At 45.9% G+C, this 23,088-nt stretch overlaps 2 protein-coding genes across 5 annotated transcripts in view; both read left to right on the top strand.

The window, feature by feature from the left end:
• The window catches only part of LOC140898613 (T-box transcription factor TBX6-like), a 24,244-nt gene extending 12,725 nt beyond the window's left edge, over positions 1 to 11,519 (top strand). For 2 of the 3 annotated variants that reach the window (XM_073312667.1, XM_073312670.1), the window contains exon 7: positions 11,431 to 11,519. Coding sequence is in view for 1 of the 3 variants with exons in the window: in XM_073312668.1 (XP_073168769.1) it covers positions 2,719 to 2,782 (64 nt within the window). In the remaining 2 variants the exon portion in view is untranslated. Of the gene's footprint in view, positions 1 to 2,718; positions 2,858 to 11,430 lie in introns of those variants that run through there. The other variant, XM_073312668.1, reaches the window with a different exon arrangement.
• On the top strand, positions 6,027 to 23,088 carry LOC140898612 (T-box-containing protein TBX6L-like). Of its 2 annotated transcripts, none has more exons than XM_073312666.1 (9): positions 6,027 to 6,096; positions 11,431 to 11,575; positions 12,944 to 13,046; positions 14,214 to 14,378; positions 15,050 to 15,196; positions 15,856 to 15,926; positions 17,791 to 17,882; positions 20,405 to 20,600; positions 21,046 to 23,088. In XM_073312666.1, the coding sequence occupies exons 1-9, from the start codon at positions 6,081 to 6,083 to the stop codon at positions 21,470 to 21,472; spliced, it is 1,362 nt and encodes a 453-aa protein (XP_073168767.1). In that variant the 5' UTR covers positions 6,027 to 6,080; the 3' UTR covers positions 21,473 to 23,088. The 2 variants fall into 2 exon arrangements, with proteins under 2 accessions (XP_073168767.1, XP_073168766.1); XM_073312665.1 differs by having other exon boundaries at positions 17,773 to 17,882.

Here is a 23,088-nt window from a genome sequence, read left to right as displayed (position 1 = left end):
CATTAGTGCCATTGTTTGCTGCTCCAGACCTAAAAGGGAGTAATCCTGCCACCTCCTCTAGGGGCAAATGGATTCAGTGTGCTCTGTCTTTGCGGGCATGCTTCTCCTTGCTGGTGGGTCTGTGTGTGCATAATCAGGGCCCTGGGTATCCACCAGCAAGCTGGATCTAAATTTTATGTCAATGTCTCTGGATTCCATAGCAATCTGGAAATTGTGTGTCTAATTCATTAGAAAAAATGTAATGGATGATTTTAATGAATAGTCAGGATAGTAGCACGGGCTGTTTATTTTGTATTAAATTCCATTAATTCTAGGCCCTCCCCACATTTTCATTCTTCCAGAGATACATGCATGCAGCGCGAATACTAATATCAAAGGTGGCCAAGAGAGGTGTAGGCAGCTGGGTCTTTTGGCATTTGGGGAAGCATAGGAGGCAGTTTGGGATAAGCACATTAGTCCCTGCTAAAATGATTAATAGTTAAAATGCCAACTTTGCTATTTTTAGGTTTCAGAAGTAACACCCACTGAGATTAATGTATTGCAGTTCATACTTCTCTGAGCCATTGTTTCAGGCTGCTTGCAGACTCAGGAAGACCATGCTGCTTCAGTTACACCCAGTTCATGTTTTTAACATTCTCTTAACAACCATGAGGGCTAGAAACAGTCTTTTTTTTAATACAAAAATGAAGGCTCATGTTCCGGCACATAACTCTGCAGCCAGTTCCACAGCCATGAAACTGTGGCATACACCGGGGCCTATATCTAAGGAACCTCTGGCTACCAAGCAGAACTGGAGATGGCAGTGACAAGGTTTAACACATGTGACTTTCAAGGCCACCTCTACCCAAAAGGATCATTACTCCTCATCTGAACGTCTATTGCATCTCAACATTCCTGACAGTAACTTGGAACCTGGCAAGCCTACTGGCACAGAAGATGTTGGGTAGGTGTTTGCGATCTAGGAGCTGCAGCTGAGAAGTGGGGGTGCAGCCCATTCAGCATCTTATAGGATCCAACCCCAACAACTGAGGCTACAGTGTTGCTGACATACTGATCTTTACTGTGACAATACCGAATGTGAGTGGTTCAAAAGAAGTCGTGAATGTGACATGTATGCATGTGGGCCAATTCAGCACAAAGTCCTGCTATGTGTTAGCTACTAAAAGGCAGAGAGAGGGTTGAAATTGTCATTGAAAACTCTTCACATGCTATGAAATTGGCCAGAAAAAGGTGGTTTTGTTAAAAGCACTGAGAGCTCATTGGAGAGACAAAAATAAATGCTGGGTTTGCTCCTCCCCTTCATCCCATATCCAGTGGCATATGCCATATGCCTTCCCCTCCTCATTCCCTTCAGGATGCTGGGGGCAGCTCCTGTTTAGAGTCAGGTACAATATGATCTTTACCTACTGCTGTAAATGTGCTGGGCACAGAGCTGTACACGTCACTGACTTTCACCTTTCACTTCCCCACCCCCAGCCATCCCTCTCCTTCCCCCTCATCCCTCCCACCCATCCAATTTGCCCATGAATTGTTAGAGGCCAGCCCTTCACATCTGATTTCTCAGTGAACAGCCTGAGGCACACTGGGGACAGACAGACAGAGGGTAATGTGTTAAATTCCACCTTGGCGGTGGTGAATTTCATGGGTTTTGCTGCTATTAGCCACACTTTCTAGCAATTATAACAAGTTCACTTTTCTTCCCTTTTTAAATCCTCTCTATCTCCTAGAATGGCTGAGAGCGCACTAGCTGTTAACTAGTAATTGGTAATTAATGACTCCACCTCCCCATCAATCAGCTGGGAGGAGATGAAAGGAATGGGCGTTTGCAGAAAATATGTGTTGCCAGAAATACCAATACGGTGCGTCCAGATGAAGCAGACGAGGGAGATAGTGCAATGCCTTTTATTGGTGTATGCAGTAAGTCCTGATACATTGGACAGTCTGGTGGTGCACTTGTCTGAAATCCCCAGTGGAGCTATTGCTGTGCAGTTGTTGACTGAGGGCCAGCTCACCACTGGACCCTCTTTTCTCTTTCTTCTCCCATCTTCTGCAGTGATGGCATATCTCAGGCTCTCAGAGCCCAGTCAGTGACTTGGGCTCATGGGGCTTGGGCTGTGGAGCGAAAAATTGCAGTGTAGATGTTTGGGTTCATGCTGGAGTTTGGGCTCTGTGACGCTCCCCCTTCCCAGATTATCAGTGCCCAGGCTCGGGCAGTCTACACTGCAATTGTACAGCCCCACAGCCCGAGCCCCATGAGCCCAAGTCAGCTGATCTGGGCCAGCTGCAGCCATGTCTGTGGGTCTTTTATTGCAGTGTAGACATATCCTCTGGTTACGGCCCTCATATGCCTTTCTATGGCAGAAAAAGTGTCACTAGAAAAACAGGGCTGACAAGGAGGATTCAGTGGCTGCTTCCCCCTTATCAGTGGGGAGAGCAACAAGAGTCATTTTCAGTACTGTTCTGCTTGCTGCTGTGGCACTGGGGCTGGAAGAACTGAAGTCTTCAGATCTTCTTCATGTTCTTTTTAACATACAATTGAGGAGTCTCTGTTGTTCCTTGTCCCAAAGCTGCTTCTATCCAGAGCCTCAGGAGCCACAGTCAGCCTATACAGGGTGAGGGACCCACTCTTGTCATTACCTGTCTATTTGGTTTATTTTCCATGCTCTCATCACCTTTGCCTAGATTTCAGGAGATAATATGCCCTCTTCCCTATGACAGGATGAGAACAAGGGGACCACCGCTTACCAAAGAAATCAGAGCCAATGCAAGTCCCTTATCCTGAACAGCTTTGCAACATCTGTGCCTCTTAGGGCTTGTCTACACCTGCAGCACTGCAACGGCACAGCTGGAGCTGAGGCGGGAGATCTTCACTTGTGCCGAGAGGCAGTAGCTATGTCTACATGGGACGGGGGGATTAGGTCAGTATAATTACATCACTCAGTTATACCAATAGAAGTTAGTAGTGTAGACCAAGCCTCACCCTAGGAATAGGCCCCAAATCTTGTGCCCCCCCCCATCCATTGCCTTTACCCCAAGGTCATCCTTCCTTTTCCCAAAACCAAGTTGACTCTCCTTCCCCATAGGACCTTCTTTCCACTGCCAAACAGTAACCTCCCTTTAAAGGGCTGAGCTCCCCAATTCTAGAGATGTCCCTAGCTGTCCTGTGCAGGGGAAAAACCTGTGGTCTTCTGTTTGACATCCTCCCGCCCCCATCTTAAGGGGCAGTCAGGTAGATTGCTCCTGGTTCTTCAAGGGACCTGACCAGTAAACTAACCCTTCCCACAAAAATCCTCCTCAGGTGAAGTTTTCCCAGGCGTCAGTAACCTGTCACTCTACAACTACTCAAAAAACATTCTTCTTGATCTCACTGTGCTAAGGGCTGGCACATTACCCCTTCAGGACTAGGATGCCCCAGAGTGCAGTGAGCTCCTAGCGATGGCCCACACTCCCATGAGAATAGAAATCCCCCATCAGCCTAGCACATTCTTGGGCACCTCAGCTCCAGTGTGTTAAAATTCCCCGTATGTAGCAGAAACAAGAGGAAGGTTCCTGGGCTTACCAGTGCAGGAACTGGGGTCTAGGGTGGGGTTATATATTTTTATTTCCAGCCCTTAGATAAAGTGAGGCAAGGAGCAACATTTTCAGTCTCAACCCACAGAAACAGAAAGACACCACTACCAGTGCTGTCCAGTTTTCAGCAATGCAAAGCACAATACGCTGGTCTTGGGCAATGGGGTAGTGATTACAGAAGTGGACTGCAAATGATGCTATTTGAACGCTTTCTGGGCCAAATCCTGAGGCCTTGATTCAGTGTTTACTCAGGAATCACTGGGGAATTTTGTCTGAGTGTAAGGGTCTCAGGATTTGGCCCTGTGGTAATAAGAGTTTGGATTTTCATCCCTACAGAATGTTCAAGATTTGGATCCATTCATATCATTAGTGCTGTGTTGGGGTAGAAGGACCTACCTACCACAGCCAAGTTACTGCAGATGACAATGAGTTGCAATAAAGGAGAAGAGAAAAATCCCTTTTATTAAAACCAGAGCAGGCGCTGGTTACATCCTGAGATCTAGTCTTGGTGTGTGTGACTGAGATAAGTGTAAATAAACTGAGAGGAGGGGAGTGGCATACTGGGGTTCAAAGATAAGTAATCTCAGGCTCCTAACTACTATTGCTGAAGGTATCTTTTATCACGATTTAATTTATTTCTGAATTAATATTAACTATGCTAACATCCACTTTAAACAAAAGCCCAATAAAGGAATAGGCATGTTAAAAATATGTATTTCATGCGCCAAACTAAAGGTCTGGTCCTGCTGCCATTAAAGTCAGTGACAAAACTTGTGTCTATTTCAGAGGGAGAAGGATCAGACCCTAAATCAGCTACAGCAATCTAATCATGCCATTTGAAATTAATAGAAGATTGGAACACAAGAGTTTGCCAATGGAATCAGACTCTGGTCCATCAAGACGAATATCCGGCCTTGACAGTGATCAGTATTTGAGCCTCCACCCTTAGCCCCTAATATACATAGCCAATAATGCAATGCTGTACATGGATGCAAAGAAATCCCTTTCTTGGCTGTGTGGTGGTCAGTTTATGTCTTGAAGAATGAGAATTGATTAGCCATCTCTTAGCACTTGTAAGAACAAATGTTATTGGTCACACTCTCAGGATAAACTCATTAAGGGCCAAACTTGAAGTCATTAGTTTCTACTCAGCCTTGAATTCAGTGACTGAATGAATACAAACACTGGATCTTGTATTGTCTACATTTAAAAGGTTACCCTGGTGTAGAATTGTTGTAGTCGTGTTGATCCCACGACATTAGAGAGACAAGGTGGGCGAGGTAATATCTTTTATTGGACCGACTTCTGTTAGTGAGAGACCAGCTTTCGAGCTTACACACAGCTTGTCTCTCTCACCAACAGAAGTTGGTTCAGGAAAAGATATTACCTTGCTCACATAGAGATGCAGTTAATACCAGCAAAATATTCCTTTTGCCAGTAAACTTATACTAGTTCACCAAGCAATACGCACTATACAGACAAAAGGACTTTTTTGCTAGTATAGCCGACTCCACATTTTTGCCAGCATACCTATGTCAGCAAAAAAAACCATACTCCTGACCAACAGAGGTGTGCCAGCAAAACCTTTGAGTGTAGTGAGAGCGTCAGGATTTGTCCAAAGAGAATACATTTCTGTTGTATCAATGGGTACAATGCAATAGAAAATTGATGTGATAAAAAAGAAAATAAATTATATTGCCGAGCCCTGTTGAAGGGACAGATATAGTCAGTAGGTAACGCTTTGGTGTTCCCTTGAATTTCTGCTGAGGTCAAATACCAATGGGGTTGAAGACCTCGACTGACAAAAGAAAAGGGATATTTCAGTAATGTGTTATGAGAGTGAAAGGTTACATCAGACAGTTATTTCATTCATCTTAGGGGAATCAGCATTTTAAAAATCATTGTCTTCCTGAATTGATACAGTCCACAGTTTCAACAGTTAAACGAAACCGAATGCAGAAATCTGTTTGGGAAATGAAAGTTTGATCAAAACCCCAAAACTGCCAGAGGGAAATCTCCTCTGTTGTCTGCAATTAAGTTATTTTTTGTAGGTACATCTTCAGCTGGCATTTTTGGTCTTGTCTCTATTTGTTTAAAAGTGTGTTAGCAGTAAATCAAGGTGCATTTCCCCTGTAGGGTTTCCTGTATGTCAAAGCCATGTTAATTCTCTTTGATTTTCTTCCCTCAGCCCCAGCCATTGCTGCAAATCCTTCCTCTCTTTGTCCCTTTGGACATCAAAGGACTGCAAGGGGACAGCCCTGGGGAGAAGCTCCTCCCTGCTCATTAGCCTTCATAAAACAGGAACTCACCTTGGCTAGCTTAGCTTGGAGTCCCATCCTAGCCCCAGTCACTCTTGACACTGGATCACAGAAGGGTGCTCGCTTTCTTTGGGAAATCAAGCCTTCTGATTTTGAACTGGACTGTTTTGGTTTTCATGATATAAGAGTTCTGGTGGATCTCTCTCCTACAGTGACTTTCACAACTTCTCTGGCTTCACAGTACATGGAAAAATGCAAGCTTTACCTGGTAGGTGACTCTTCCATGTCTTAGTGTGCGGGGTGGATCTACAATTGTGGTAGAGGTGGGCTACAGTTTTTTTTAGTTGGAGGGGAAGAAGCATTACTCACTGGGTCATCAGCATTTGTGGGTAACATTGAGTTTTCTAAACCATCCCACAGGAGCAGAGGACAAACTGAGGTTATGTCTGCTCCCTGTGGACATTTGAGATCTCCTGTCACTTTTTGTAAGACTAGTAGGGATTTGCCTCAATGTCTTTGCCCAAAATTCCCCAGTCACCATTGACTTGTACAGTGTGAGCATATGCAGAGGGCTGCTGATGCTGTGTGTCCGGTTTGTGAAACACCTTGGGTTCCTTTGGGATGAAAGGCCCGATAGAAATCTAAAATATTTGTATATTATGTTGTTAAGGGGATAAAGACATTTCTGATTTGTATTACACAGTCAGCTTGGTTTTGGATTTTCTCTGCCTTCCAAGAATGAAAGCACCAGGCAGGCATATGTCATGATCTCCATAAGCTTTCATTCCCTGGGGGGCAACATGTTGTTTCTTGTATTGATTGCCAAGGATTTTTATTTACGTACTTTTTTTATTTCTGTTCATCAGTCCTTTTTAACAACACCACGTAAAATCTCTCTAATTGTGATGTAAACAGATTGTGTGTAATGGCGGGTTAGCACTGGGAGAACAAGGGTCAGATTCTGATCTCAGTTACACTAGTGTCAATCCAGAGAGAACTCCATTCAGTGATGTAACTGGGACCCAAATGAATGTAGACCTAAGGTTCTGCACTTTGGATGAGGGCTGCAGATCATTTACCCCTTTGGTGTACGCATTTCATGTACACGTTTCGAAAGGCTAGCTATCCTCTGCTTCCCTTCCCCACCCCCACACTGTGCTGATTCATTTGGAAGAGCTTAGGTAGATATGTGACTCAAATAATTTTCATCTCAACCGTAGCTGTTTTTTAAAAATCCGCATTGTAATTAATATTGGAGTATAATAGTGATTTCTGCTACATCTAGCAGGACTTTGACTTTACAGATATTGGATGTAGAATGAAGGGAATAGTCTATCTTATACCATTGTATCTAGCTAAGGGTTCCAATTTTAAAAAAATAAATTATTTTCTCATATAATTCTTTGTATCACACGGCACTAGAAATCAGAAACAGTCCTGATGACCAGTGAGAAATAAAGCCATAGCACTTATGAAACACTCAATGTGGGACTGGATAAACTGTGATGAACCTTCCACTCTCCCGAGTTTTTGCCAAAAGCATTGCAATTCCAGGAGATTGAGAGCTCTCCCACTTAATGAATGGGGTGTTTCTATTGTCATTTACAAGCCTGGGAGCCTTTTGGGGGGTCAGAATTATTGACAAGATTTCTTTCACAGATATGGTCATTGGAGAAGAAATCCTTATCCTGTGTCTTACTGGAGATTTTCAGGGCACGCAGACCCTGTCCTATACATGTCACAGGAAATCCACCACAAACCTTCCAGTAGCTCAGCACTGTGGCATGTTTAGGGGATTCACTGAAGAAGGCTGGATTACTTTCTGGCACACTTCTCTAGAATCTTCCATCCACAAATCTCAAAGCACTTTACAAATATGAACTAAGCATCCCCCCATGAGCGAGAAAGTTTCTTTTTAAGGTTATGAGCTGAGCTGGTCCCATATGGGCCTTGCACTTGCAAGTTACTATTTGAACAGTGTGTGTCAAACCTTTCCACAAGATGGTTCCATTCCAGTATCAAGGCATGGTCAGAAGGGAAATAAACGTTTGGCTGTTTGCTGATTAGAGATGGGCAAAAACATGGTGGCTTTGGTTTTGCAAAATCAGACTGGAGGCTAGATCCTGCAAATAGCTCTGCATCAGCAGACCCCTGTGCTTGTGTGGAGCCCCACTGGGTCACTATGTGGATCCATCAGTAGAATTTATCATGATTCAGATCCAGATCCAAGCACAGACCCACCCTGTCTCTGAAACTCCTGCCCCTTTCAGGTATCTCAAGTTTGGGCACCCAAAAATTGAGACACCAAAATAATGTTTTACCTTTTAAAATCTTTGCCCCACTGCTGATTATAAATATGGCCTTGCTGCTGTTTTCTACAGTATTTCACTCATTGTGGGTTCATTCCTATGGAGCCTGATTCTGAGATCTGTATTTGTTTTTTAATTCAATAGTTATTGAGGCAAAACTCTCACTGAGTTTAATTCCCATTGACTTCACCATATGTCTTCCATGAGTAAGGACTTCCAGAATTTTTCCCAGTATCTCATTTGCTGGTCTTGAATTTGTTTACAAAAATGCTAACTGTAGAATACAGTTGGGGAAAGGAATTATTATTACCTATCATTTGTAATCTATAAATTCAATCAAATCTGTTTGCACGTATCTGTTTCTGGACAGTGGCTTGTTGAAAATCAGCCCAATTTTATTGTAATTCCTTTTGATATGTGCTCTGCACTGAACAACAAAATGCACAATCTCATTGCAGCTTTCATGTCTCTGCTAGAGGATATGAGAAAAGCCTTAGTAAGAAGATGTTAACAGGCTAATGTTAGTGAGCCAATTAGGTGTCACTTCTTAGCCAGTTCATTAATGTTGGATCAAAGCAGAAAAAGTCTAAGGGTGGAGGGCCCTTTTTCTTTCTTTTTTTTAAACACCTAAAGGCCTTTGCAAACTGTCAGAATTGTTTTTAAATGGTGTTTGTATCCTAATCTTGTGGAAACAACCTGTTTAGTTTGTACTGGACTTCTTGCATGGAAAGATGTATCCTGAAAAGGGTCTGCTTTCCCTGGAAATAATTGGCTACTTTCCATGTGTATTTGTTTAAAGATGTTGCTCAGGAAAGTTGTAATGAGGTGATAAGTTCCCTTGTTTCTATATAGGACCTGATGCAGGCTGAGACAATCCTCTGTTAAAATAAATGGCTGTGGATGGCTGATAATGTATCACTCTCTGTTAAGGAAAAGTGGACCTGCTTTTGTTAACCTGATAACAGCATTGCTGTTCTGAATACCTTCAAATGAAGAGTCACAGATATTTGATTAATACCAACATTATCATAAGACCATGGGCCAAACCCTGACCCGCCAGAAACCAGTGGGGTTTTGCCACTAACTTCAGTGTGGTCAGGTTTTAGACCAAGGAATGGAATTGGGCTTTGGGTCCAGACTTCATCAGATAGCATTAGTGATCCTGTCTACAGTGTATTAACCTGTGTATTATATAACTTTAACATTAGCTTTAATAACATTTATAATTACTGTGATGGGGGATCACATTTCACCACAGTAGCCTTTGACATGACTAAAACGTATTTTGGTCTTATAGTGTAAAGGGGCTGAATCATGTTTTAACTGTTTCCAAACTCTGCGACAGCCTTGTACTTAGGGTTGTTACACAGTTCAGGAACAAAGTTTAAAGCACAGTTGAATTCGCTATACTCTGCAAGACCAAAACATTCCCTAACAATATTGGGCTCTATTGTGTCATTACCAGGTCCCTCAGAACAACAGGAATTAGAGTGTATGTCAGACCAGTGTGGGGAGAACATCCCCAAATGAAACAAGGTTATGGTGAAAAATTAAAATTTCATTTCATGGCAAGCAAGTGAGCTTTATTTTCCCACAGTCTACAAATACTGAGCAAAACATGCCTTCATCCAAAAACTAGCCATGAGGTGCATATAATTTAGAAGGTAAACTAGCACTTCTGCAAAGAGCAAAAAGACCTTTCACATCCCAAAGTTACTTTACGGGGGAAACCATCAGGTCCAGACATGCTCTCCCAGGTGTTTGGGCTGAAATATAGGAAGGGAAAAAGCAACCAACTTTTTGTCTCTCTGAAAATATGAGTTGTGCCATACCTTCCCAAAAGTGTTTGCATGATTTGAGATCTCTATTAAAAAAATTCAAAGGGAATTACTTAGTGATCCCTTTGCTTCTTGCCTATTTGACTGCCTCTCAGTCTCTGTGAAGTCCCATATCTCTGGCTTTCTTGTCACTCACCTGAATTTAAAATTTTCTGTAAGAATAGGATCCCATCTGTGGGATAGATGCCTGCTCAGAGGTCCATATGGCTCAGGAACATAGTTAATCCCTGACTGCACTATAAAATGGAGTCATATTGCGAATGACTCCCCTGGCATGGTTGAAGTTGTATTGCACATGGGACCATTCTCCACCCTTTTAATTGACTTCCTAGCCCTAGCAAATACGTTTCAAAATGGCCTTCCATGGTCTAGCTCCGCCCTCCCTTTCTGATCTCTTGTCTATCTACCAACTTCATTCCTCAGGTTTGGCTCTTCTATCTGTCCTTTTTTCACTGTCCTCTGGGATTGCTTATGTCACTTGTGCTGCCCCGTTGATCCAGCATTCTCTCCCCTTCCCCTCCATGCCACTTAAAATCTTCCCATTTTTCGTAGTTTTCAATTTACTATCTCTCTATAAAATATTTTGTGTGACCGTGATTACATATTTCAGAGTAACAGCCGTGTTAGTCTGTATTCGCAAGAACATAAGAACACTGGTAGAGTGAAATGTACAGCATTGTGGATCCCCGTCTGAGTACTGAATAGAACAAGTAAACTTAGCATGATGTACGGCAGGGGTAGTCAATTATTTCTTGTCAAGGTCCAGATTTCTTGGTCCAAGTATTGTCAAGGTCCAGACTCTAGAGAAACATTTTTCACATGGCAATAACAATAAAGGTAAGAATAAGTAAATAAATAAATAAACAAATAAATAAAAATATTTTGCATAATATACTCAAATGAATGCATTATAGCATCTGGTGGTCTGGATTTGGCCTGCAGTTTGCCAATTGACTACCCCAATGTACGGAGCCTAAATCTCGACCAACGAGGATATTGCCCCCTGAAAAACAACTTCAACAGGCAACCTGTCTGTTTACTGAGCCAGGATAGCCAAAGGTCTTTGCAGGCAAGTTATCTCAGTGTAGCCCATTGTGACCACACACCACACAGAGACTCCACCGTTGTTAGTGGGAATAAACCAGGCATCTACAGCACTAAAAACATAGGTTTCTACTATCGGAACTAAAGGAAAGCTCCATAAGCTGTGATATAGAAGTGGTTGAATAGTTCTGGGAGGCCAGTCACTAGGTGGAGTGGTGACGACGTACACTGGATGAGTCTACTACATCAGCATGAGAAACTCTGCAACTGGACATTTTCAGGCACTGACACTGAGAGGAACTGGTATTGATGCTGATTCCCAAAGCTGTGTCTCCTGAAGCATTATGGTGCTATTTCATGTTGACTTTCCTCCTCACTGTCTGAGGTATCCTCTTTACTCTCTCCTGGTAGATGTGAAAGCTCAGTGTGAGGCACTTCCTTCCTCCAGCCTGGAGTCTTACCCTCAGAGCTCCATTGTGGTTACCCTAGAAGACATGGACCTCTGGGTGCAGTTTCATCAAGTAGGAACTGAGATGATCATCACCAAGTCTGGCAGGTAAGGAAGGCCAGAAAGCAGCATATGCCCTCTCCCTGCAAACTGCATTCCAGAGCTTTCCTACGATGTCACTTTTGGAAAGGCCACTCTTCGGTTGCTTTTTAAGCCGATTATATTGTTACCCTTCTCCTTCCCTTTCCCAGTTCCTTGCAGAACAAGTGCAGCATCAGGGTTTACTGAAGGCTCATAAACTCTGAATTAGGAATATCATCCAGGTCACTGAGCATCTGGTGCCAGTGGTTAATTTTTTAATGAAAGAGGTGCTGGGGCTCAAGCAATTTTTTATTTTTATAACTGATGCGACAAGCCCAGAGATGCCAGGGGTATGAACTGCCAAGCCTAGAGGTGCCAGGGCTCAGCCCTGAAAAACGGCCTGGTGCCCTGAAAAACCCCTTTCGGTAGCTCCTGTAGGTAGCAGTTTCAGCGTTCCCTCCCCGTTGCTGTGAAACTGGCACACAAGGATTGCGTATTAGATCCCACTTGCCTCATGAGCACATATTGATGCTGCATTGCAGGCAAATCATTTGAATATAATAGACAAAAAGCTAATCTGGGGCTCGTTGATAGACTAAAGATTTGGGATGTTCTTGATGGCCAGCTTGGGGACTTGGCACTCAAGATGGACACTGCAAAGGAAGATGAGAGCTGAATGTATGGCATTCGTTCTGTGACTGTGAACAAGAACAAGGCAAGGAAAAGACAGGATCTGGGGCCCGGGCTGCTCTTAAATTGAAATCCTGCACGCCCTGGAGTGCATGATACATTCTGGAGCTTACAGCTAGAGTATGTGGAATTTTAATTCATTGTGCAAGGAGAAGCCAGCAGAGAGGGTGCCAGAGCCTCTGAGACCTGACACAGGATCTTCAGTGGGTAGGGAGAGCTGGGAGACAAGTCCTTACAGCCTAGGGGCTAAAGACTCTTTCAGGGTCACAAAGAGGAATGGAGGTGGTGGGGACTTGCTAGGAGAGAGCTAGATAGATTTTCAAATGGGTGCCACCTACACAGAACTGTTTCTAAGCTGTTTTCCATCTCTGCTACAGTTGCACCAGGACTAGAAACAGTGTAAGCCTGAAACCTGGGCTACACTAACTTGTTCTTAAATTTCCCACTGCTACATTATGGGGGTTGTAACAGTAGGAGCACTAGAATAGACAGGCCACCTGCAACTGCTGGCCTTTTAACCACTGTGTCATCTAGACCTGCTCGGAGCTGGATTAGACAATAGGCTGGTAAAAATGCTCACAGCTCCACTAGTGCTGTTCTCACCAGCAGTTTACCTGACAGAGAGCAACCAAGACCTAATACCTGACTGGACCATTAAAGGAAACCCAAATAGTTTTTATAATGTCGAATTTATTTCTTCTTCAGACGAATGTTTCCGCAGTGCAAAGTCAAAGTCACTGGCTTGATCCCTTATGCTAAGTACCTCATGCTGGTGGATTTTGTGCCGATGGACAACTTCAGGTACAAGGTAAATACTTTTAAAAAGTTATTCTGTCTGCTCTTTCTGCTTAGTGAAATCAACCCCTCTGCAGTGTAAAGCCTAGGCACCACTGAAGCCATCATACATCTTAAATGGGGCTTGTGTCCTGGCCCCCTGCACAGGACAAATCCATCTGTATGCTCCAAGCACTAGTTGCTCACCAGCCCGGGTTAGGAATAAATGACCCACAGAGCACTGCACATTAGATGGTCTCTGGAGGATTTATGCTCCTCTTTGAATCAGCCACCATTTGTCAGCACTGCAGCTAGATTCAGCTAGCTGCTAGAAAAATAACCTTTTTTTTAAATTTGTAAACTCTGCAAATTTCATTTTGAATCACAGACACAATAACCATGCAGCTGTTAGTTACTTAATGTTTGCAAAGTGCTTTGAAGGTAGGAGAGAGAGAGCGAGCAACTGGGGCCTAAACTTGGACACTGACATGGGAGCATTATATAGTGCCTCTGTGACAGCAGTCAGTCACGCTCCAGTGTCAGAGATCTCCACAGCAGTGGTCCCCAAACTGTGGGGTGCACCCCCATAGGAGGCATATTCCAGCAACATTCAGCGGGGTACACGGCGAGGCCCATGCCCAACCCCCATGGGGGGCAGGGAGGGAGTGCCACCAAGCCCCACTCCGCCCCAGCCGCGGCTCTGTTCAGGCCCCACCTGCAGCTGTAGCTCCGCTCTGCCCCCAGCCTAGCCCTCATTCCCTCTCTGCCCCCAGGCCAGCTCTTCCCTCATCCCCAGTTCATAGAATCATAGAATATCCGGGTTGGAAGGGACCTCAGGAGGTCATCTAGTCCAACCCCCTGCTCAAAGCAGGACCAATCCCCAATTTTTGCCCCAGATCCCTAAATGGCCCCCTCAAGGATTGAACTCACAACCCTGGGTTTAGCAGGCCAACGCTCAAACCACTGAGCTATGCCACCCACCCACCCACGCCCGCCAGCTCTGCCTTCAGCCCAAGTTCCTCTGCTGAGGAAGCCTTGGCTGTGCAATAATGGAGGCGAGATGCGGACAGACTCCATTACTGGTGGGGGGGGCATGACAGGAAAAGTTTGGACACCGCTGCTCCGCAGCCTTAAGCATTGAAGCAAAGGCGCTGGAGTCATGGTTGCTTTGATACGGAATTTCCTGCTTTGCCTTCCCCAGTGGAATAAGGATCAGTGGGAAGTCGCTGGAAAAGCAGAGCCACAGCTCCCCTGCCGTACATACATCCATCCAGACTCTCCAGCTCCCGGCAGCCACTGGATGAAAGAACCTGTCTCCTTCCAAAAGCTGAAGCTCACCAACAATACCCTGGATCAACATGGACACGTAAGATGGGAGCTGGGTTTGTCTCTGCTCCCTGGAACTTGTTATCTCGGCATTTGCGGGAAGGGGGATTCGGTTCCAAATAGAATGTCGGTGTCATGAGAGATTACGTGATTTGGAAACTTACGTGAAAACTCCCTTTGCACACATGGGAAATGGGCAGTATGACATCTCTGTGGGAGGGTTTGTGCTGCAAGGCCAGGGTATCTGTAGGCAGTACAGACTCTTCAGCCTACTGACTGTAGCCCCATAGGTTTGGTGGCTCTTGATGACTCAAAGCATTGACTCAGGATATGGTAGCAGGTCAAGTGGAGGAAAGCTAAAACTTCTTTCCTTCCACACTCTGTTACCCCCACTGCAAGTCCACGAGGTTTATTGCCCTAGTCGTGCAACTAGAAGATGGAGGCACCCTACTCAGAATGTGCAATATTCCCCCTTTCACCAGCTTCCAGAGATGGGCTCGGTTTATGCTGCCACATGCTGGAATATCCGAGGAGACCCCAGTTCCTGGGTTCCCTCAGAAAACATCCATGACTAAAGACCGATGGAGCTTGAATGATCACAGAGAAGACTTGGTCACTGTTGAGGGGTGGTTGGCAACTACAGAATATGGTAATAGCGAGCCTACTGAGCCAAGCTGCAAATGGAATTCTTCCTCTCTCCCTCTCCACCAGATCATCCTTCACTCCATGCACCGCTACAAGCCTCGCTTCCACATCGTTCAGGCAGACGACCTGTTCAGTGCCCGCTGGAGCATCTTCCAGATGTTCAGCTTCCCTGAGACTGTCTTCACCTCTGTCACTGCCTACCAAAATGAACAGGTAGAGTGTAGCAGACCAGCCTTCCGCTCCCTCGGAAATACCCTGTCCCTAACATCAGAACCTGCTCCCAAGCGAAAAGATCCTCCATTGCCCTTTGTGGCCCATAAGTACCCCTGTCACCCCTTGTCACCTGTGCACCTCCTGTAGAGAAATCTCTATCAGCTGGAGATGGAGGGACATTTCTCCAGCAATTTGAGTACAGTATTGCATGGATCTCTAGCGCTGGTGTTTTAGTACTTTGCAGACTCTGAATTTATTGTATCTGACGACTTAAAGTGGGGCCTTTATTGCTGCTTAAATTGAATTTGAAATTGAAATTAAATTTTAAATTAATGTGGAGAGAAAAGATAAACCAGTGGGTAGGCACTCATCTGGCACCTGGGAGATCCAGATTCAGTTGCCTGCTCTGCCACAGACTTCCTGTGTGAACTTGCCCAAGTCACTTATTCTCTCCACACTTGAGTTCCCCTTCTGTAAAGCGGGTTGTTGTGAGGATAAATACAGGAAAGCTGCGAGGCACTCAGATGGAGACCACAGGATAGATATTTATCCATAGAGCAGCTGTTAGTGCCAGGGATTTTGCTTCAGAGTGGTACAAAACAAACATGGCACCATGGGCAGCTGCGCATTCTAATACTGGATCTCATGTCTACTTGTAGATCACAAAACTCAAGATTGACAACAACCCATTTGCTAAGGGATTCCGGGAACATGGGAAGAACACTCGAAGGTAGACACTCTCCTGACCGAATAGAGCAGTGTGTCTCAAACTTTTGTATTGGTGACCCCTTTCACAGAAGCAAGCCTCTAAGTGAGACCCACCCCCTTATAAATTAAAAACATTTTTTTTAAATATTTAACACTGTTATAAATGGTGGAGGTGAAGCAGGGTTTGGGGTGGAGGCTGACAGCTTGTGACCCCCCCATGTAATAACCCCGTAACCCCCAGTTTGAGAACACTTGAAATAGAGGATCAGCTGTAGATCACTGCCCCTGTTTGGTGTCAGCTTAACTCTAAGATATAGGTTCCTCCCATCCTCCTCCTTCCCCCCAGTTACTGTGAAGAGAAAGTTGGATGCCACCTCCAGGGAGGACTTCTGTCAGGCCTGAGGGCAGTGCTTGAGATAACAGGAAAACTTAAGAGCAAATGAAAGCGGATAGAAGAAAGGAGTGAAACTATGGATGTTTAGAATCAAAACTTTTCATGAAAATATTTACAATTTTTTTTTCATGCCTGGAAAATGCCTTGAGTTTTGGAGAAATCATAGAATCATAGAATATCAGGGTTGGAAGGGACCCCAGAAGGTCATCTAGTCCAACCCCCTGCTCGAAGCAGGACCAATTCCCAGTTAAATCATCCCAGCCAGGGCTTTGTCAAGCCTGACCTTAAAAACTTCTAAGGAAGGAGATTCTACCACCTCCCTAGGTAACGCATTCCAGTGTTTCACCACCCTCTTAGTGAAAAAGTTTTTCCTAATATCCAATCTAAACCTCCCCCACTGCAACTTGAGCCCATTACTCCTCGTTCTGTCATCTGCTACCATTGAGAACAGTCTAGAGCCATCCTCTTTGGAACCCCCTTTCAGGTAGTTGAAAGCAGCTATCAAATCCCCCCTCATTCTTCTCTTCTGCAGGCTAAACAATCCCAGCTCCCTCAGCCTCTCCTCATAACTCATGTGTTCCAGTCCCCTAATCATTTTTGTTGCCCTTCGCTGGACTCTCTCCAATTTATCCACATCCTTCTTGAAGTATGGGGCCCAAAACTGGACACAGTACTCCAGATGAGGCCTCACCAATGTCAAATAGAGGGGAATGATCACGTCCCTCGATCTGCTCGCTATGCCCCTACTTATACATCCCAAAATGTCATTGGCCTTCTTGGCAACAAGGGCACACTGCTGACTCATATCCAGCTTCTCGTCCACTGTCACCCCTAGGTCCTTTTCCGCAGAACTGCTGCCTAGCCATTCGGTCCCTAGTCTGGTCAAAACTGGTCAAATGGTCAAAACTGATTTTCATCCAAAGAATATTTTGAAAATTTCAAGATTGTTTTTCACCGAATAGGACCATTTTTGAGTTAAATTGGGTCCACGTTCCCTCAGAAATGATCCCACTTTCAAACAAAAGCCCCACAACATTTTATGATATGTATGTATGATGTTGGACCGTTTTCACAAAATCACTGTTCAAACCTCCAATGCTGAGGTTTTCCAGTGTCACAGAGCATTTTGTAAAACTCATAATCCATTCACTGATTAGTCCTAGTGCCTGAATCCTGGTGGGGTAATTCAGTCTTTCTCCCTGATCCCTATTCTCTAGTGGCAGCCAGCATGACTAATTGCACCTCATTGGACACATACATTCCCAAGAAGTCAACACCACTGTTGTGTTGGTGCACTGCCAGCCAATGTGCAGCTTCAAAAACATGGGAGACGTCAACCACTACCCTCTCTTTTTGCAGATGTTGACGGGTACTTGGCCTTTCTGCTTCCCCCAGCATAATAGGGTTTTGTGTCTGCTCCAGAGTCCCCAGCACAGGGACCTGGGTAGGAAGGTTGCGTATGAACTGCCTCCAGACATTGTTCTTTTTGCAGGGACGGGCGAGCCAAAGGCCAGAAACTTAGTCCAGCCAAAGCCCAGAAGAGGAAGCAGCCAGAAGAAACAGAATCTGGTGCTGAGGAATCTGGTAATATTGGCAACAACAAGCCTGGGGAGGCGCTCACCATCAGGGACCATGCCAAGGGGAGGAAAAGAGGCATTAACACAGCTCTGCTAAAGCTTCTTTCTGCACAGGGCCATGTTCGCCAGCAGGCCTGTGAATCCTGGGCCTCAAGGGCAGGGATTTTAGAGGACACTGCAGGTCTTTTTGAGTAGAAAAGAAACGGAATGTTAACTCTCACACCTTAATTCATGAGCAAAGGGGCAGGAATATGTGGTAGTTGGGGGTATAGCCTGAAGGAGTAAGGGTCAAGTACATGGTGGCAGCTGGGATGTGGGGTCCTGGGCATCAAGGGAGAACAGGCAGAGCAGCATGGGAGAGGTAGGTGAGGAATGAGGCAGGTGGATGGGTGGTGGAGGCAGGAGCAGCAAAGGGGACCTCAGAAAAGCTACTGTAGGTTGCAGCATTGCCAGTGGGTGTAAGGAGGAGCTGCAGCTATGTGCTGGCCAGGCACAGTGGAAGGGCAGGACGCTGACTGGTGACAGGGATGGAGAGCCAACTACATTGGCTTTTTGATCTAAGCAATTTCTGACATGCCACTACAGGGTTCAGACTCAGGATAGGGACATAAAATTGTAGTCTGTTGGGCTGATCTGGCTCTTCATTAACTGCCACAAAATGGGGCAGGGGTGTGAAGCAGGAAGACGGACCCCCATTCGAAGGAGGAATCTTTGTACTCATGTGGGAAAGAACTGGAAGGCATCTAGCATACAGCACGGGGAGTTCCTGTTAGGATTCGTATGCTGCTGTTTATAGGTTGCTTTTCAGAGAGAAATATGTAAGAAAACATTTGTAATACACAATAACTACCTTCTTTCACTCCAGTCAGTTGCAGAAGAGTCTCCCAGGGGATGTGGAGAAAGCCCCATTGCTGGAAACCTTTACAGTTAGACTGGACAATGGACTAGAAAATCTCCTGTAGGGAACAACCTGGCATTGACAGGAGATGGACAGTGTCACAGGGTGACACTGGCCTTGCAGAGGCCAGTGCACCTGTGACTGGTCAACTGACTCCCAGTTGGGCTTAAAAGAGGGCAGCTGGGTCCTGAAGTGAGGAGATTGGTGGTTGAGAGCTGTCCGAGACCTGGAGAGCACAGTCAGAAACAGGAGGGACGGGTGAGAGCTGCCTGAGGCTTAGACAGAGACAGGGAGCACTGGCAAGAGTTGCTTGGGCCAGAGCTAGAGGAGCCCTGTGAGAGAGAGCTGAGTTGTGAGGAGAACTGGAGCAGAACTGCTGGGAACCCCTGACCAGCGGAAGGCTTGGACAGTGACCCCTACACAAAAGGGGAAGCTCCAGCTTGGTCAGGGAAGGCCAAACCCGGGACGTGCCCTGAGCAAGCATAGGACTCATAGGCAAGGAAGCTTGGGGAGTGGGAATGCTGCAGGGAGCCCTTGATATGAGGACATCCATAACAAGGGGTTGGTCCTGGAGAGACCTTTTCTAAACAGGAGAAGGAGAGTGGAACACTGTGAGGAGCTTGCTCGCAGGAGACCTGACTTGGGGGCTGTGATAGATGCAGGTATCTGGTTGCTCTCAGGCAGATGACCTGGAGAGCGGTGCCCTGTGGCAGGGGCAAAAGGAACTGGGCACACAATGCTGCTGTTGACTCTGGGTGAGGGACCTGGAGATGTGTTTCCTGAAGAGAGGAATGGGAAAATGGTTCCACCTTTATATCTTTACTGTGGGTTTGCTGAGAATGGTCTTACTGCAAGGTTTGGGGGGAACTAGTGCACTGGTGTACAGGAATAAATTATGCACGGAAGCAGGCTTTGAACTGGGCTCTGAGGGTCTGTGTTCTTTTCGTGGGCAAACAGAAGGAGAAACTGAGGCAGTTGTGCATGTTGTGCTGCAGCCAGCCTCAGGAGGGCTTTCAGAGCAAGGGTCTTCCTATGATAGACACATTGGCTTAAAACAGGGATGCTTGAAATGTTCATAGTGTGGACCATATTGCAGAGATTGTCTGGTAAACCCCTCCCCTCCCACTTATGATTGCACAAGCCGCTTCCCTTCCCACTGATGATCTAATAACACTGCTATGGCAGCTACAGCTGTGGGAAGAGGGATATTAGGGATATATAGAGGGTCTTTGTAGCCGCCTTTTAGTGCAGTTTAGAGAGGCAGAGGAGCCAGCCAGCCAGCACCATGTGACCAGCAACAGCTTGGGAGGCTCTAACCCCTTATGGGTCTTTTCAATCTCTGATTTCCAGCTGAATCCCTACTCTGCCTGTAACGGTCTCCAGAATCTCACACTGAGAATGAGAGATTAGAAAAACACTCGCCCTTTGTTTCTGATTAATGGAACATAGGAAGATTCCTCCTAATTATTAGACATTTTAGACTATTTACAAACGCCTTAACCCTCCGACCTCCCGTTCTGTCTGGGGGACCTCCACCTGCATCTAACTGCAAACCCACCATTACTGAGCTCTGGTTTCTCTCTTCCCCCTCTCTCCTTTTTTCTCTTTTTCTTTCCCCTGTTGTGAGTCAGATTTTGTGAAGGATGAGAACGTGGAGGTGAAGGAAGAGAGTAATTCCATTCCTATCAGCAGCGGGTATCCCTTCTGGGTCTCAGAGCAGAATGGCAGCCACTCAATCCCTGCAGCATCACCAGCTCCAGCAGACCGAAGAGAGGCAGCTGCCAGAGAGCAGCAAGTGCCAACACCTTCCTCCTACCAGACATACAGGTGAATCTCACCCCCCAGCTGTTTATCTGTAGTGGGCAGGGTCTGGGTCTGGGTCTGGGTCTGGGTCCGGGTCCTCCCCATACTTACTGGAAAGGACTGGCTTGTCCCTTTTGCAGCCTGACTCCTTATGGGATATTTATCCATGAGAGAGACCCAGTGCTTCCTGATAGAGAGAGGTAGGGGCAGAGTGACAGGAAGAGGGCACAGGGATGGAGGTAGGTAGATAAGCAGGAGGGCAAATACAGAAACAGGTAAGTTTAATAAATGCACTTGTTTCAGAAGGATAGCTGATGTTTAAAACTTAATGGGGAGGCAGCTGCCCCATGTTGTTGGCTTCCCCCACTTCCCTGGATCAAGCTTTGAACCACAAACTGTTGGTTAATTCAAGAATGTTAAGCCGGGGTAGGTTTGACTCATTCCTCTTCTCTCTACCTTCTGGGCTCAGGTTCCACGACAATGGGGATACACAGCAGGCGCCCGCTCGTGACATCCTCGCTTTAAATGAATTCCGGGCCAGATCCCACCGAGTGGATATAGCTACGGTGCCCGAGCAAGATGCCAAACAGCTGTCAGAAGGTTTCACCAACCTGCCTACACTCCCCCCTCCACTACCCACTCCACAGGACTATACTGGGATGGTCAACATGGCTGTAGACTCTGCTGGGAAACCAGGGGCCCGAGGTCCAATGTACAATCCATATGGCACCGAGCAAGGCCTAGGCCAATGGATGGTACCTTCCCACAGCCAGTACAGGGCAATGAGCTATTCTCCCTTCTCCACAGATTATAATACTCAAGGGGCTTCGGGGCATGCCCATGGGAGCATGGCAGACTGGAGCCAGTACCCGTTGTTCCCCTATGCCTGCTGGTGAAGGGGAGGATTCTTCCCAATGAAAGAACTCAAAGAACATTGTAAGGAAAACCAGTTTAAAATTTGCTCTGGGATTGTCACCTTGTGGCCCTGCCTACAGTAGGCAAAGAGGTGTTGCAACAAATCGTAGGCTGGGACACGTTTAATCTCGCAGCATCCGTTCAACAACTTGTGCCCCCACTCAACAGCCATCCCAGATGTTTTTCAAGTGCTGGTTGTACTGGTTGGTTGCAACTCCTGCATTAGTTCGGGTCTGTCTGAATCAATGTATTCTACAATGCTGTCTCCAAAGTGTGGATGGGAAGTCACAAGCATTGCAGCTGCACTGGTTCAGCCAGCTTCCTAACTCTCTCCTACAATGCATTTGTATCTTGCGTTTGGAAATTACCCAAAAGCCCCTGCTCCCAGAAGAATGCTAGCCAGGGGACAGGGGACATATGCCTAAGGTGTCACAGAATGTACCACAGGTGGACTCACCAAAACAGTTCAGCCATAAGCATAGTGGCTGTGTGGATGCAGACATCATTGCAAGGACATGCCAGACAACCAACCTGTCAATGGCCCTGCAGTGGTTTCTTCACTTAGTGTGGACAACCCCATTAACTAACCGTAGAAAGGACAGCCACAGTCATGGCCCTTTCCCTAATGCTACGTAATGGAGAAGATGCAGCAATGCGTGTGCTCCTGAAGCAGAGCTGGAAGGGTCACACAGGCAGATCCGAGTTCATTGCACACAAGAGAACAACTGCAAGTGTCTGTGTTTGTCTCCATGTGTCGTTACACCGGCTCCCTTAGCCTTACTCAGTTTGCACCTGTTAACCTAATGTTTTCTCGTTGTCCTTTTTGTGGCTATTTTCAGTTGAGCTGTTGGCGTTTGGGAGGTGCCGTGGGAATTTTTGGAAGGGTCTGATATTGACCGAAACAGGGCCATGTATGCCAGAGCTCGCTCTGTTACGCTGACCTCTCCCTTGAGGGAAGGTGTTTTTCACTGTAAATCTCAAATGTCCCCCACCTTTGCTTCTCCCACAGCTCCAGAGAAGTGGCCTGTTCACTTGTAGTTACTGTCCTACTCCCAGTAATCTGTGAAATGGTCCTGATGAGGCACAAGCTTTAATCACGCTGGCTCTTCTGATTGGACATTTGCTTTTAGAAAAAATGTTCCAAATATAAGTTGCCTCATGCGTTTATTGTTCTGAACAGTCAGTGCCCGGCTACAGTTTCCACACTCTCCAACTATGCCATTGTGCTGCTGCTGTTTTGGAACCCCCTCTAGGAATGTACTCAGTGCAGTCGGGCAGGAGAGCAGCTGCCCTCCCTTACCTATGTGGTCCCTTCCTCTGGAAGAGCTATTCCATTACATTAGCCGCTGTAAATGGCTCGTCGCTTTGGAATTAAGGTCCTTGCATTTTACTCTGGTTTTTATTTTCTTATTTCGTTGAGTGGAGCAGCATCCCGGTGGGCCCCAGTGCAGAACCACAACTGGATAGGAGTCCCATTTGGGAGGGGCTCTCTCTTTTTCCTGTGGTGATAAACATGATTCTAGACTGACTGACATTATTTAAGACAATGTTTTCTTGTAACACTTTAAATAAACTACAGTTTAGTATGTATCGGTCA

The sequence above is a fragment of the Lepidochelys kempii genome, chromosome 15 (assembly GCF_965140265.1).
Source record: "Lepidochelys kempii isolate rLepKem1 chromosome 15, rLepKem1.hap2, whole genome shotgun sequence".
Classification (NCBI taxonomy): domain Eukaryota; kingdom Metazoa; phylum Chordata; order Testudines; family Cheloniidae; genus Lepidochelys; species Lepidochelys kempii.
Note: the sequence above shows the minus strand (reverse complement) of the source record. Positions and strands in the feature narration are given on the sequence as shown.

Excerpts from the sequence above, each read along its gene's own strand:
- LOC140898612 (XM_073312665.1), top strand. Across the intron at positions 11,576-12,943 it reads ATCATCACCAAGTCTGGCAG|ACGAATGTTTCCGCAGTGCA; the intron begins GTAAGGAAGGCC and ends TTTCTTCTTCAG. Across the intron at positions 20,601-21,045 it reads TCCTCCTACCAGACATACAG|GTTCCACGACAATGGGGATA; the intron begins GTGAATCTCACC and ends TTCTGGGCTCAG.